This window comes from Sitodiplosis mosellana, unplaced genomic scaffold (assembly GCF_009176505.1).
Source record: "Sitodiplosis mosellana isolate CC-2019 unplaced genomic scaffold, AAFC_SMos_1.0 Smas_scaffold_1, whole genome shotgun sequence".
Lineage (NCBI taxonomy): Eukaryota > Metazoa > Arthropoda > Insecta > Diptera > Cecidomyiidae > Sitodiplosis > Sitodiplosis mosellana.
The window spans coordinates 7569363-7584845 of NW_022595244.1; the positions used below are offsets into that span (position 1 = coordinate 7569363).

At 37.3% G+C, this 15483-nt stretch overlaps 1 protein-coding gene across 5 annotated transcripts in view; it reads right to left on the bottom strand.

Moving 5' to 3' along the window:
• Positions 1 to 15483, bottom strand: part of LOC129573352 (uncharacterized) — a 60578-nt gene that overhangs the window by 21632 nt on the left and 23463 nt on the right. For all 5 annotated transcript variants that reach the window (XR_008688584.1, XR_008688583.1, XM_055453765.1 and 2 more), the window contains exons 2-3: positions 1609 to 2284; positions 325 to 961 (exon numbers count right to left, since the gene is read on the bottom strand). Coding sequence is in view for 3 of the 5 variants with exons in the window: in XM_055453765.1 (XP_055309740.1) it covers positions 325 to 961; positions 1609 to 1930 (959 nt within the window). In the remaining 2 variants the exon portion in view is untranslated. The remainder of the gene's footprint in view (positions 1 to 324; positions 962 to 1608; positions 2285 to 15483) is intronic.

A 15483-nucleotide genomic window follows, 5' to 3' on the forward strand; every position in this document is an offset into this window, starting at 1 on the left:
TTGCACATTCGGTGTGTAACCGTAGAGTGGCACGTTATCTGCATCCCATAAAATGCCAGAAGCAATTAAATTTTAATGAAACCAAATAAACCAGGCGACGGCAATCTTTTACATTGTATCGCCATTTTGCCAGCTATTTGTGCAAATGTCAGTTTATTTATTTGATACAGGCGTTGCTCACATAGGCACACACACATGCAACGAGAGAAATATGTCGCGCCAGTATTGCGTAAAAGCCGGTAAAAGCCTATGCTATTCGTTTCATTTGAAACATAGAACACTTCCTCAGTCATTTTGCAAGTGAAAAATACTTGATATACAAACCGATGATCGTGATGAAGATGTTTGCTGTTCGACACAGACAGTGAATCAAGTATGTGATTCAGCATTGGTGGCGGTTCGGTACGTATATTTTTGGATAGAGTCAACTGTTTTTGTGCGATTTGAAAGTGAGTACGACTGCTCGGTGCCGAACCATTTGTCTTGCCGTGATGATGATGATGCTGCTGCTGAACGGTTTTATTTTTATTCGATGCAGACAATGGATTTACAGTTGCTTTAAAACGTGATTTAGACAACGACGACGACGACGATGACGACGATAATGTTGATGAGCTCTGTGTCACGTCCTCTATCGATAATAATGAAACATTGCTAACAAAATATTTATTGGCACCAACAGCTGCTTGAATTGTTGCGACCGTTGATGTCTCAACAATACCCTGGCCATTCGATGTAGCCGAATGATTAGAGTCCAGCAGTGTAGTGCTCAAATTTGATTGCACTTGATTAACGAAATACTTGTTGTTCAATTGATTTGCGACAACTGGTGGGGGCCAAGGCGATACCAACATCAACGCCTCTTTTATCGATGACATTGATTTGAATTGGTGCGTTTCCGTCACTTCCGATTCCAGCGCTTGTGTTGATCCGCGTAATTCCTCGCTGTAATTTCCATTTGCTAAAAGGAAAAGAAAAGCAGAGGGAGAGAGAGAGGAAGAGAGAGAAAAGAAAAAAAGTGAGCAGAGAACATAGAATTACATTGGTACAGCTGCAGGCAAATTGCATTCCATTTCACATGGAAAGTGAACATGAAAATTGAACGAGAGAGAGAGAGAGAGAGAGCAACAAAAACTGTAACTGTATTTTGAATTATATTGTGTACTTAGCACGAAAGACAAAAATATGCGCGACTGCAATGCAGCATCTAGAACGGATTTGAAATAAAGTCGCGCGAACAATAAGATTCATTAGATGGATTGCGGAAATTGACACTATTTGGAAGCGGCGTATGGCTGTAAAAGCTTGTATCGAATACGAAATGGGCCATTTTCTATTTTTAATCAGCACTATGTGTGTGTGCTCCCATTCCATATTCTCGTTCCGCTAGGGTAAACCCATGATGATAATATGCAAACATAAAGCTACGAACAATACGTTAGAGTGTTTGCTAGGTCATAGCGCGCTCAATTCATGATGCAAACACCCTTGACCAGTGGAATTTCCTTGGCTATAAACGGCTTCTCGTCCGATTCTCCTTACTTTTATTACTTAATAATAATCAACATTTTGCTTTACTACCCCAATTTATTAACAATATAAACTTACTCGTTTGGATTTTAGTGTGATTCGTTTCATTATTCGTTGCAAGTGCAGTGGCAATCCTATCGTTAGTGCTAGCTAAATGTGTTGTGTGCTCAAATGCTGCTTTTTCGTCGTTGCTGTGATTACTATTATTATTCACATTTATTAAAAATGTGTTTGCTTCTGTTGTGTCATTGGTGGTGGTGGTAGTGGTAGTGTTGCTGCTGCTGCTGGTTTTGCTATCGCCGTGATTCAAAAGGTTCGGTACTTGGCTCCCCATCATTGTCCAACAGCTACTCAAAAAATACAGCAAAACATGAAAATTCACTTTATATCGCATTTTCATTAATTTTTTGTGTTCTCCTCTTCCTTTTGCCGCTGGCGACTTTAGATGGTTTTTAAGAATCTCTCAGGCGGACGCTTGTGCGGTCCACTTATCGCAGCTGGAACGGCGTGTGTGCATGTAACGGTCGACTTTTCTAGTCCGTAATCGTTTTGGTCGAATGACTTCTTCGGTTAATTTATGATACGCCGAATGTGTTTTCGTGATTAGTCTCATTATCGCATCTATTTGCTTTAAACACCATATTAAACGATCCCATTTTTGGCTCCGTGCGATGATCTTTTACGCGCCAAAATTTTTGCTCCGTTAAAATCTGATGTGGGCTGTGTTGATTAGACTTTCTTGATTTATGCTCGTCTAAAAGAGAAAAGACAAGATAATTCAAATATCAAATTAAATTATGAATTTATTCAACGTAGAAAAAGAAGAAGAAAAATCACTTTTGCAAAGGAAAAATAATAAAACATAACATAACACAGATAAAAAGAATAATTAATTCAGTTATGTAAGAAATCGGAATAAATTCATAGCTTTTGGGTTTTTATTTTCCGCCAAAAAGATTAATCATAATAATTTTTTGTTTTTGCTTTTGCACATCCACGAAATATTTGCCCATAATCCATACGATGCCGAACAATAATAATTCGCAACGAATTTCCGCGCTACAAACGCGACATGTTCGCAACCAAGTATGAACATTAATTATCTGATTAATTGTATTCATCGTGTTCGGACAGAAGAAAAATTCATTAGAGAACGAAATAATTTCGGATTAAATGGAAAAAATTGCCACAGATTCAATCAAGTAATCAATGTCATGTTTAACAAGATCCAAAAACTGAAATAGACTTTCTTTCTCTTCATTCTCATTCTTCATCATCATCACAGATTTTTACGCTCAGCGCGAAATGGTATGCACTGGCAAGCAAAAGTTATTAATCATCGTTGAAGATGAATTTTGTATACGTCGAAAACTTTTCCGGGCGCTGCTTTTGCTTCTTCTTCTTATTCATCTTTTTCATCTTTTTGATGGACGATTCACACATAATGAAGTGAACTAAAGACAAAATATTATGATAGCTGGGGCAGCAACAATATCTCGATGTGCTTGATTTTTGATCGTCGATATCGTACAGCGCCAAACATTGGCCACCCGTCTAGAGTCGATGACTCTATAGTCAATTCCGAAAAACTTAAGATAAGAACAGAAAACATTTGGTGAAGTTTGTGCTTTGTTTCAGTTTGTTTTTTTTTCTTCTTCAAATTCAACATTTGATGAACGCTGCATTTGCGTTTCGCCTAGCCAAATAAATTAGATCGCAATTTAAAACCATAATGGAATTCTCTCAACGATATCCACCAGAAAATTGGAACACAGTTCGGATGTTATAATATATGATGCCAAAATGCTTCGACGCTTTAACATCCGGAAAAATGTTTGGTTTTCATTTTCGGCTCAACGAGCCGGTTTCGGCCAAAAAAGCCCCAATATTCGATTTGAACGCATTTCCCAGATACACTGCTGTGCTGTGCAAGCCAATTTTCCATCGTATTGATTTTCCGTATTTTTCATATGTACACAAAATTTGGATTATTCGCTACATAAACCATAATAAAGCGAATCATTTTCAGTGTGTTTGCATTACAGAATTGAAACTAAATCTATTCGAGCTTCTTCTTTTCCGTTTTGTTCTATGTGGCTGCGAAAAAAATGTGTATCAGTTTGCAAAAGCACACACAGTGACTCACTGAGCCGAGCACTTAGCGTTCGGTTCTGTGCAAAGGGCGTTACATAGATCATGGTCAATATGGACTCGGTCCCAGTTATATTTTTTTTTCGCTGCTCATCTTTCGAATTCCATTATAGAAAAAAAAATGTAGGCATTCAATACAGAAATATTACACTGGCAGTTTCCATTCATTTGATCCAGTCTCGCTCGTTCTCTATCTCTCTCCGTATATCTATTTTCTTCTATGTGCCTTGGCACTTGTACTAAAAGTTTCTTTTGAAAAAAAAAATCAACATAGGAAAAGCGAGAGGAGAGAAACGAAAGTATGCTTTAAATGTGCACTTATCGTAGATAAAATGCGAGATAAAATTCATTCAAAGTAGGAGAAAGAGGGAAAAATCGAGCGAAAAAAAGAAGTATGTCAACTCTGAATTTAGTTTGGCGTTCGAGCACTTTTGGCTATGCAACGATTCATCAGAATGTGTGTTTGAGTGTGTGTAGTGCACATTCCATAAATGCCTTTAACTTCTATTGAAAATTAAGTAGCTTTTGAGTAAAACTTTGCGTTGTGCAGAAATGAGTCGGATAGTCAGAGAGTGAGCTGAATTAAACCATATTCAGTTTAAGTGGATTTCATCCATTTTTTTCCCTTTTCTTTTTGTCCATTAATTCTTTTCGGTTGATATCAAGCGACAAGTAGCACTGGGTTAACAAATTCCGAGAAAGCTGTTTTTATTTCGGTTTAGTGTATGGTGTTCTCTTTTTTTACCATTTTTCATGCCTATCAAAAGTTTGTGGTTTGGTATTCAGTATAAGCGACCGAAGTTTGGACAAATGTATGGTGCGAAATCGGCAAGAAATGCGAATAATTCCATATGTGCAGTAAAAATTATGTTTGATTATGTTCTCTGCATGTTTTTCTGTTATCGCCTTCGTTCGACATTTGTCAAATTGCTCCTCTAATCACGTGTCTACAATCTCTGACAACAAAAGTACACATACTCACCATAGCGAAGCGCACAAAAAAGGATAATATTTGCTGATGAATTTGTGCCCGTTAATAAAATTATTAATACACGACGATGCTTATCAAATTTGTGTTCGTCATACACCATAGACCATATATCTATGTGATGCCTCCGGAGGGGGAAAAGTGCACAGAGAAAGATACATTCAAATGATGCCAATAAATATGGCCGAGCGGTATAAGTGTGTGCATGCTCAAGACGCCCAAACACTGAAAATGACTAATGAATAGTGTAAATGTACGCATCAAGGCGTTTAGTATGGAGAGCCAATGTTTGGATGGTTTATCACTTCTATCACCACATGAGTGTATTGTCGAAAAGCATACGAAATTGATACGCATTGTTACCATAACGTGTGTGTGTGTGGATGTACCGCTGTTTTGGCATCGGATAAGTGGCCCATGGTTATCTGCCTCTTGTTCGTATCGAAAATATTTAATTGATGAAAACTATGGCAAAATCCTGGTGTTATTCATATATCCTCGGATCAGGTTCAATTCCCTGGCTATCGTGTTACTGGTATGTAGTACGTTCCTGTTCCGGTTGTTCAAACAAAAAGCATTGATCGAAGGGCCATATGCATGCCGACGCGCATCAACACATGAACAAGCCAACAAAAAGCGAAAATATAATTTGTTGAAACAGGCTCAACAATAATGATGAGTCGACACTTTTATTGCCAACATCATATCCATAACCATGTGCGTTCGTTTGCTGAACGAGTGCACAGTTTCAGTCACAGAGCCAACTGTGTCTCACTCTTGCTGCCATATTCTATATTACGAACTCTCTTTCGCTTCCTTCTTTGTCTCTCTCTCTCTCTCGCTCGCTCTCTATCTCGTTCGCTCGCTCGCTCGATACACATGTTCCATACATGTTATTTGGCACATGTGTCGAAATAGTTGCAAAAACAAGAGCCACGATGAAAGTGACATACACAAACACAATGCGTAAACACAGCAACCATACCGACTAAGAACGACGAGTAAATATTTCCCGAAATTTGTCTCTCTCTCTTTCTCTTTCTCTCTGTATTTCACTCTCTAGCACAAATTGACTGATTGCATAAAGACATTGCCCGAAATGAGCTCGAAATGACAGAAAATAAAACGAACGATGATGATGATAAAGAACAGCCAATCCAATATTTCTTTTATGATTGCCATGCTGAAATTCAATAGCATCAAGATGACGTGAATCGTATTCGTTGAATTGGTTCAGTGTCTCTTGCTGGCACAACATGTATTGTGCCGCCTCATAATCATTTGATTAGAGGAAATGAAAATATTTTCATTCATTACGAATTGTCATGCGATAATATTCGGCTTTATTACATGTTTTTTGAGTGAAGCAAAAGTATGAATTGTTCCGTTGTTCCCTTTACATAAAACCAATTTGCTACTTGTTTGACACAAAACAAAAGACGAAGCCGGAAACGAATAAAGAAGAAGGAAAATAACATTTTCACTTTGCTTGTAAAGTAGAAAATTCAATTAAAAACAAGCATTTAAATAATTGTATAATTTAGTAAAATTCATAAATTCCCGTTCGCATTTGTCAAAATTATTTATTTCCATGGAAAATGGCAAGGAAACGTATGCCATTGATATTTTAGTATTTTATGCTGGGCTGCGCTGCTTGCAAAATATTTACAGACACAAAGAGAGCGAGTGAAAAATCGTACAGCATATCGTATACGATGTCATATTTTACAGTAATCTGAATCATAAATTCATGCATTTTCATGTGATGTACTCATGCTGTTGCTTGCTACCCCATTCAGTCGCCCTCAGAAAAAAGAGAATCGGGTTGCATTCGGATGTGAATTCGTCCCAGCTGCATTTCGCTGAAACTAGAAATTTCTCCGCCAATATTGAGCACACAAAATTTATATGATATTTGACCTCGACCAATGCGATAGAGCAGCTAGGAGAACATATCACAGCTTGCAGATATCCAACAAATGGTGACTTCGAGGTACAATTTACTATCAATGCCGTTTCTATACCGACGACAATTGCGTCGAATTTTTGTTGCTACCGAAAGTGATCTCAACAATTTTGAATGCTATTTTCAGTGCATTTTCATCGTATTACACACAGAACAAGTACGTATCAAACAAAAGACATAAATTACGAACACGAGCTGATCGACAAATAGCAATATGTTTTACCCCGTGTATCACGATTGTTTTTTTCCCGAAATTTTTGCGAATTAATTTAAAACTTCGTCTCGCAACGAAAAATAAATGAGTTTTTTGATAAAAGTAGTGGCATCCGTTCTGCTGGCGAGAGAAATTTAATTGGATGACTGCGTGTTTTCCATTTTCATTTCAAAATTCCACGATTTTAGTCATCAGCCAAAACAGAACAGAGAGAATAACACTTTCGAGAGCCAAATTAAATATCAATAATTGAATATTCTCGCGTTTTTTTTCTCTTTTGCGCCACCATCAGATAAAAGCTTGTCAATTTGATATAAATGAGATTGAGATTTCGGGGCCAAAATGCGAAACAATTCAAATCCATTCCGAGAGATTTCATTTTGGGTTTCTGTTGACATTCTAATGTTAAAATATGCGAATAACAATTGCACTGTGCTTTGGGAATATTGTTCTTTTCGCGATCCTTTTCGTCCTTCTTTCAATCTTTTCGCTCGCTTTTTTTCTCAGCTCATTTCAAATTTTAATGGCTCTTTGCTTTTTGTCGCAAACATAAAGCCGTTTACATTTGTACTTTTTTCTTTCGTTCGTTCCCTTGAAAGTGTTTTGTGGAAAGTTGTGTCCCGATGCGACCGATTTTTCAATAGCATGACGAACGCACGGTTCGCAAATTCGGTTTTTCGATGAAAAGCGTATCGAAATGAGTTTCGATTGAGCATTGTGATTTCCAGTCAAGTGCTTTGAGACTGTTCGCTATGTACGACAGAATGTCAGTCATAGGACGCGCAAAGTATGACAAACGAGGCGAAAGTGAAGACTTCTTTCTAAAATTGAATGTAAAATGTCTATTTATCATACTTGATGCGCTTCGTTTTTAATCTTTTTATCCGGCTAAAACGGCCGCATTGCAATGTTTCATCAGGGATGCGATCATTTTCACTTGCTTTGCGGCAAACACATTGTTATGGTTCAATATCGTTCATTATTCATGAATACATCAAATATAGCGCGCCATTGAAACATACCTTTTGCATTTTGCGTACAAAACGAATCAAGCGAATTTATACGAAACACTTTGGCCTTGTCGTTTAATGCATTCTCAGAAATGGCTGGTTCAGTACCACAGAGGATTTTCGTCGAAATTCAGCGGATGACAAAAGCATTTTGCGATTGCTGAACCAACGTCAATTTCCATTTATTGCAAACATTTCGCGTCGAAATGGCAAAAATTTCACATATAAGGCTTGTTGCTTTCAACCGTTTGCCACTCCGGACGCATTGCACGGTTTGAAGCAGAAAATCAATGGAAATTGTCGTTAAATTCAATGGATTATTGTTTTTTTAGTCGCAAACCGAGATGAATAAAAAAAATCGAACATGTTGCTGATTTTCAAAGTGATGGATTCCGTTCTTTTTCATCAGGTGTTTTTAAAATAACCTCTTCACATGACATTTTGTCATCGTATTCAAGCTGATTTGCTGGCAATCAAGACTCGATTCAAGTGATGTTTATCTTTATGAAACAATTTTATGGTTCTTTAAACGAGTCGCAAACATGAAGAAAAAACAGCATGAACAATGCCATACTCATGTATGAAGTGCTCTCACTTCGTCGCACAGAAAACTTCGTGAAATTTTCCAAATCAGATATTACGAGGAATATCCCACTTGATGTACACACGCTGCAGTGAGAAAATGTGTGGTAAACGTGTTCAGTTACTACACGAGAGAAGAAAATTATGTAGCATGTTGTGCGCTGAATGCATGGCATTAATGATATGATTTACGAAGTTGACAGCCGACACGAGCGGGTATTATCGCAACAAATTTTTTTTAAGACAATATGCACTCGTCTTCGAAACATGGTTGAGCATTTCTTGAAAATCTGGATCGCAGTCTCTCTCTCTCTCTCTTTCTCTCGTTGCACACATTTTGCTATTTTTGTTCCATTTTTTGTGGAGGATGTGCGTATAATTGTTTTTCCACACTAAAACCCGTGTGTATGTGTGTTTGTATGACAAGAGCTTAAACTGATGTGAAACAACCGAATAAGATGTGATTACATTCTACATAGTGGAAATTTTTCGAGTGCACACAAAGTAGAAAAATAACGAGAGAAAACTATTAAAAGTAATCATGAATTGAAATTTAGAGTAAGTGTGGTTTTGCGTTAGTTGTTTTTTATGGATTTTCTTCATTGTGTTTTTCATTCGCTCTATCCGTATGCAAAGTTTGTGGTTTGGGCTGAATAGAAACCGCGCCTCAATCTTATACAATGACGAAAGCTATTTAATGGAAAACATATTTTTCTACGGTGAATCTTCCGTAGCGAACCAGATTAATGCAAGCTTCTATGCGATTTTTTTTTGTCATCGTCGTCATCGTCATCTATATGAGCATTTATGTGATTGAAAATCAAATGGAGCGTAGCGCGTAAGAAAAGCAAACTTTCAAACATATTATGACAATAAGAGAGAACGCTGAAGATAAATTGAAATGTGATTCGCTGCACACAGACTCACAGTGTACAATGTACATGCGAACGGCATGAACGAAATATATACATTTACATATATAACTCAATTTAATCGATTTTTACTCAACTTAAGATTAAGTGTACTTTTACGATGTTCACATGGCTCTGTTCATCCATGGCTTATGTGACGCAAGAAGTTCCCGGTTTTTTAAGATTCCTTCAACCGAAACGCATACTTAATTTATTTTCAAACGACAACAGCACTGAATGCCATGATGAACGGCAGATTTTTGGTCGATAGCTAATGAACGACGACATAACTTGCAGAGAAGACGTAGAACTTTGCTCATTGCTCATCTCAGCCCAACGCTATATGTATCGACCGGATTTTAAGCCTTTGATGTGGAATTACTATGATTAAGTATTGAAAATTAAAAGTGGCCACAAAATTCACGGACAACTTTGTCTCTCTTATTCAATTTTGTGGTTGATCAAATTGAGCGTTTAAAGGGCGGTTTCCCCGTTGATTGTTTCACATTTTGCTCAATTTTCAGCCACTTGTAAAGCAATCGGTTGGCTTGATGCCTGGTTCATTCGTTTTCCGTTTCTTTGTCTTGACAATGAAGAAAGCAACGAGTACATGACCGGTAACTTTCCATGCGAACAAATTGATGAGTGTCCTTCGGTTCGGACACTTGCGACAGTCTCGTGCATTGTTCGAGTTGAATCGAGTCGACAATCCTTTTTACGGTTCGTCAAACTTGTTTTTCATTTTGCATTTCCCCGTGTACTCAAATACCTTTTACGAGTATATACATAGTCAGCGAGAGAGAGAGGAGGAGGAGAGAGAGAGACCCGCATAAATTCCTCATGCATTGTGAAAACACCCCAATTGGTTCTTTATTAAGGGATGCATGTGATTTCAACCGCTGGCATCGTTTGTGCACATTTCAATTATTAATAAAAGTCCAATTGCCACACATACACACTTGCCACTTGATTTATGGAAAGAAAAATGAGCCAATTGGATTGAAAATCAGGCCCGCTCCTCCGATCGTTGTGTTTACACCCGAGATAAACAACCGTGTTGACCATTGACTTGCAATTTATATGTCGTTACAGTGTGCGTTTTATCTCGTTGGTGCGAGCGCGCCATAAAGGATCAAACGCGATGGAACGTAACAAATTTCGATGTCGGGCATATTTTATTACCTGGAAATGACACTTTTATTAAGCAGAACACACGAACTCAACGAACCATGTTCCCGGTTGAGTATATGGCAACGGTAAATAAATCGATGCACAACCAAATTCAACGTCGACGCAAACTTTTTCGCCGAAGAATCGTTCGATCGAGAAATTGGCATCGATGAGAGATAGTAGGTAAATTACGTTTGTGTGTCGTTAAATAAATTAAAATGAAATTCAATTGACGAACTTAATTTACGGCCCATATAAATTTCTTAGAGATTCCTTGCTATCGCAAAATGACTTTATCAGTTCAAGCGATATATATACCGCTAGCATCGAGGAAGGAGAAAAAAAGATGAATCGCAGAGATAATTGAAATACAAATAGATGGCCGCATACGGTTAGTGCAAAAGCATTTATTGTCCTACCTAAAGCGAGCGCCATCTGTTCGGTTTGAACATGAAAACAAACAAATTGATCCATACAGAGTTGTAATACAATAAAATCTCTATGTAGAGGAAACGCTGTAGTTCGTTTTGTTTGGCACATTTTTTATACACTGCCTTTATTTCCACCGATTCATATATCGGTTGGCAGCTGGAGTCACTTTGTTTGTTTTCATGTTCTCACCGAATAGATGGCTTTCGCGTTAAGGAGGGCAATAAATGCTTTTGCACTAAAGGTATGGATGGCCGTGATGAAGATACAAGCTGAAAGGAAAATGTTGTTGTTTTTCTCTGTTGGCGTCGAAAATTCCAATTCAGCCAATTGAATAGATAATGTGCTATGAAAAGGGAAAATGCTCAGGTTTTGCATTAAATATGCTGAAACAATGTTGATATTTCCGTACTCTTTTCCGGGTAATGATATTCCGACTGCCGCAAATATTTGCCAATGATATTCATTTGTTTGTGCTCATTTCCAATTGAGAGCATGACTTTGTTTTTATCTCGTATTTATTTCTCTGGATATCAATATGTCTTTTGGTGACACAAAAATGGCAATGACTAATAAAAAGCAGATCCCCCGAATGATATTCTATACTTTTCAACCATTTTTTCTGCTTTTTTTTCTGCCAATTTCATTCAACCATTCAACACACCCAACACGATTTCTATCTGCTCTTTTGGCAATTTATATTCTGCACATATTTTTTTCGTTATTATTCTATTTTGGTGTGCTATTCTTGTTCCCTTTTCTGCTTCTGATTCTTCTTCTTTTTTTCTTCTTCTTGGATGGTTATTTTTGTTTGGGTGGCTTTGTGAATTGTATCATTTCCGGGCGGCGTTAATATCGGGCTATGTGCACTGAATATCAAATCTCCCATCAAACATTGAATCCATTTCCATTTTATTATGTACGATTTCGAAGCTTTTGTAGTCAAAAATTAAACTCGTCTTCATGCTCTGTGATGTGTGCTTGTTCGCTGATTTTTTCTTTGGTTTGTTCATAGCAAAAACATACGATGATGATGTTTCAAAGCGTTACGCAAATCGAATAGAAAAATGCAATACGCTGTCCGAATCAGGTAGCGTTTACTTTGTGCAAAATCGTGGTGTGGATTTTTTTTCGGACTATGATTTTTCCATGCTCTTGAGCAGCAAACCAATTTCAACTCTTTACTGTATTATCTAAGCCATAACCCATTTTCAGTGCGATTTTTTCCTACAAAAGATTCACGTTGAATCTCGTACGTGGTTTTAAAGATTCTCAAAGGAACTAAATTAATTTACTAATTTCAGGAACAGAAGAAGTTTTACCCTCAAAAACATGATAAGATTGCTGTGTGCTTGAATTACTTTGAGGATTTTGTTCGACGCCACAGATGGATCACAGTCACAAGAGAACTTCATTTGGGTACGCTCAATCGACGAAGATAATAATCAAGCAAAACACTTCACGTTGTTAATGGAAGTGCATTGTGCATAATTTATTGACCAAAAGATAAGCTCAATATTGGTATAGTGAGAACGGGATCTCAACGTAACTATCACGTTTAATAAACGGAATTGACTTGAAATGTGCGGTTCGCAATTGTTCTGGGTATGCGTTTTGAGCACACTTAATAGCTATAAGCCAGGCTTGATCAAGATTTCATGAGTGAGCACTACAGGTGCAGCGAATGTGTGTGTGTGTGTGTGGTGTGCCTGGCCTCGCGATGTTCACTCTGTGCATTTAATGTTTTCATAATTAATTTTCTCTTGTTATTATCTACAGTTGCAGTTTAGCGTCACAATCACTTTTGCTTGGACTACATTCGGAGTGTATAATACGGTTTACACGCTTGTACAGTTGAACTCTATCTTTATCTTGCTCTCTTTTTCTTTCTCGCCCAACAGCTCGACAACTTTATGGGCGTGATCATAGGAAATATATTACTTTGGCGGCTAGCAGTTTGCTAGATTAGCCATTTGCAATGGGTGAAAAGAAAAGTCGGCCAGTAAATATGTGCATAATTTGCTAGTGCTGCAAGTGCAGACTCTATCGAGTCAAACCTGATAAAAAGTACCAACCAATTAAAAGCCTTGTCGGCATTATTTATTCACTGTGATAGCAGCTAAAAGGGTATATAAATTGCATTTCTCACTTTATTAAACTGGAATGCATAGGACCATTTACTCGGTTCAGTTTTTTTTTATTTTCACCAAATAATTCATGGAAAACGGCCAAGATTGATAATGCTTTTTCGATGTTTTACAAAAGGCATACCGCGCAGTTTATATCTGATGCATTTATTAAATTTCTAATGAACTTTGAAACGATGCGAACGATCGAGTATGTTTTGCACATTATTCATGTTGAGAATTTCATAAATAAAAAAGTTCACATTAATTTGGCAACAAATGTGATATGAGAATTTTGAACAAAACTCGTTGATATGACGACGTGATATGAACTTTGATTACGTCTACATATAAACGAATTTCGTTCGAAATTCTCAAATCAAATTTGTTGCCAAAATTCAAAGCAGAACCCCAATTTTGAGGTTGCAAAAGTATTCGCGGAACCAAAATGGTTGCATCAAACTACAAACTAAAATATATCTAAATGAACATTTGAATATTTTCCTCAAAGATACAAGTTTGACACAATCTCGGTTGTCATCATTATAGAAATTAATTTTTTTTATCAATACGCATTCTAACTGACATTATTTAAATCGTCATTTGATGCGCATGTATGCCACCAAATGTGAACACCGAAAATAGTTAATGAAACCTATGCACATTTGATTTTAATTTCGTCGGAACGAAAATAAATGAATGGTTCTATTAGTTCATTCCAATTTAATGATGCCATTTAAATCTATTTCATTTTATAGCACATTCTCGGGGAAACATTTATTAAAATGCTGCTGTTCTCGTTGCCATGCACAAAGTGCTGATGTTTTTGGTTTTGTGGCATGAGAGATAGAGAGAGGAGAAGAGAGTAGATGAAATAGAGGGAGAGACAGAAAAAAAAACCGACGCACAATCGCTAATAACTTTGATAGTTGAAACCCTTGCAAATGTCGACATCGCACTATATTGTATTTGAATGTTTGTAGCCATAACTCACTTGGGATCGTCACATTTATATTATAAAAGTTCGCAATTTCAAATTGAAATAGTTGATTCGAATGTACACTAACACATACAAATAGCATATGGTGGTGAGCTAGAATTCTCAGTACGGTATTTAATTAAATGAACAGCAACGACACAGAGATGTGGAGAAAAAAAATGAGATGAGAGAACACATGTTCGAGCCAAATTTTGAAAGGGTTTCGAAATGATGGCTGGTTTTTCAGTAAGGGAATAAGGCGAAATTTGTGCCATATTCGGTCGAACGCTTTGGTCAGATAGCGTTGAGTCGACGATTTGGTTGCGTACAAAAGATGTGAAAATGCTGCTTGAATGTAATTAAGTTAAATGGCATCAACTTTATGAATCCTTCGTCGTCAAGAACGAGATCTCTCTCGCAATAAAAGAATAGTTTCGAACAAAAATCTGTCTAACAATAAATTGCAAATTGAATTTCCTTTTCTCTCTGTGTGTGTCTGTGTGCGTATCTTTTCTATCTTTTTTTTCTCGGCTCTAGCCATCCTCTTCAGTCCATCGGCCGTAATCATCGTAGTAAATGTGCTGATCAACAAACGACACAGAGGCAAAAATATTCATGTTGTTTGTATCATTTCCCGGAAAGAGAGAGAGAGAAAGAGAGAGAGAGTGAGATGTCGACAAATAATAGCAAAAATCGATGAGCAACCCGGGTTAAATGTGTAGGCTTTTGACCTATGTGTAAGGATTCAATCTGAATCCCCCACAAAATGCCAAGCCATTTCTTGTTTCGCCTTCGTCTTCTGAACGGAATAAAAAAAGGAGCCGAATTCATTTATTGGCCTACCCTTATTAGACCGGATGCGAGGCAAAACAGCGAAAAAACTATCGAGCTCTAACTCATGGACTCGATCAAGAACTAACTAGAAGTGTATTGCATGATGTAGATGATTTTTTCTTTTCTTTCAGCACTTCCATGAAACTGTCAAAAATGTTATTCGCTCGATTTATGAACGTGTATTTCATTCGATTTGACACAATACATAATCCACTATGTAATATTTTCCATCGTTTGGCTGGCTGTTTCAGTTCAGAAATGACGATACGATGATGACTCGGGACTATTTAAGTATGATGTTCAACATTTTAACAGACATAATAAGATAGCGAGTGCACAACGAACAGCAAGAAACACATACAGCGTTGATCCGAAGCAAACAGTAAAATAGCAACAACCAGCCAACCACGAATGCGATACATTGGCATGACTCTACCGTGACGAACGTCGAACGATGAACATGTCGGTTTTTTTTCTTCAAATATATCGTTCAACACTGGATGTGTGTAAAGCAAGCCGAACCAAAAAGACAAGACATGAAGAAGCCAGACAATGGCAGAGTGTAAAAATGTATGGTGAAAAAAGCGCATCAA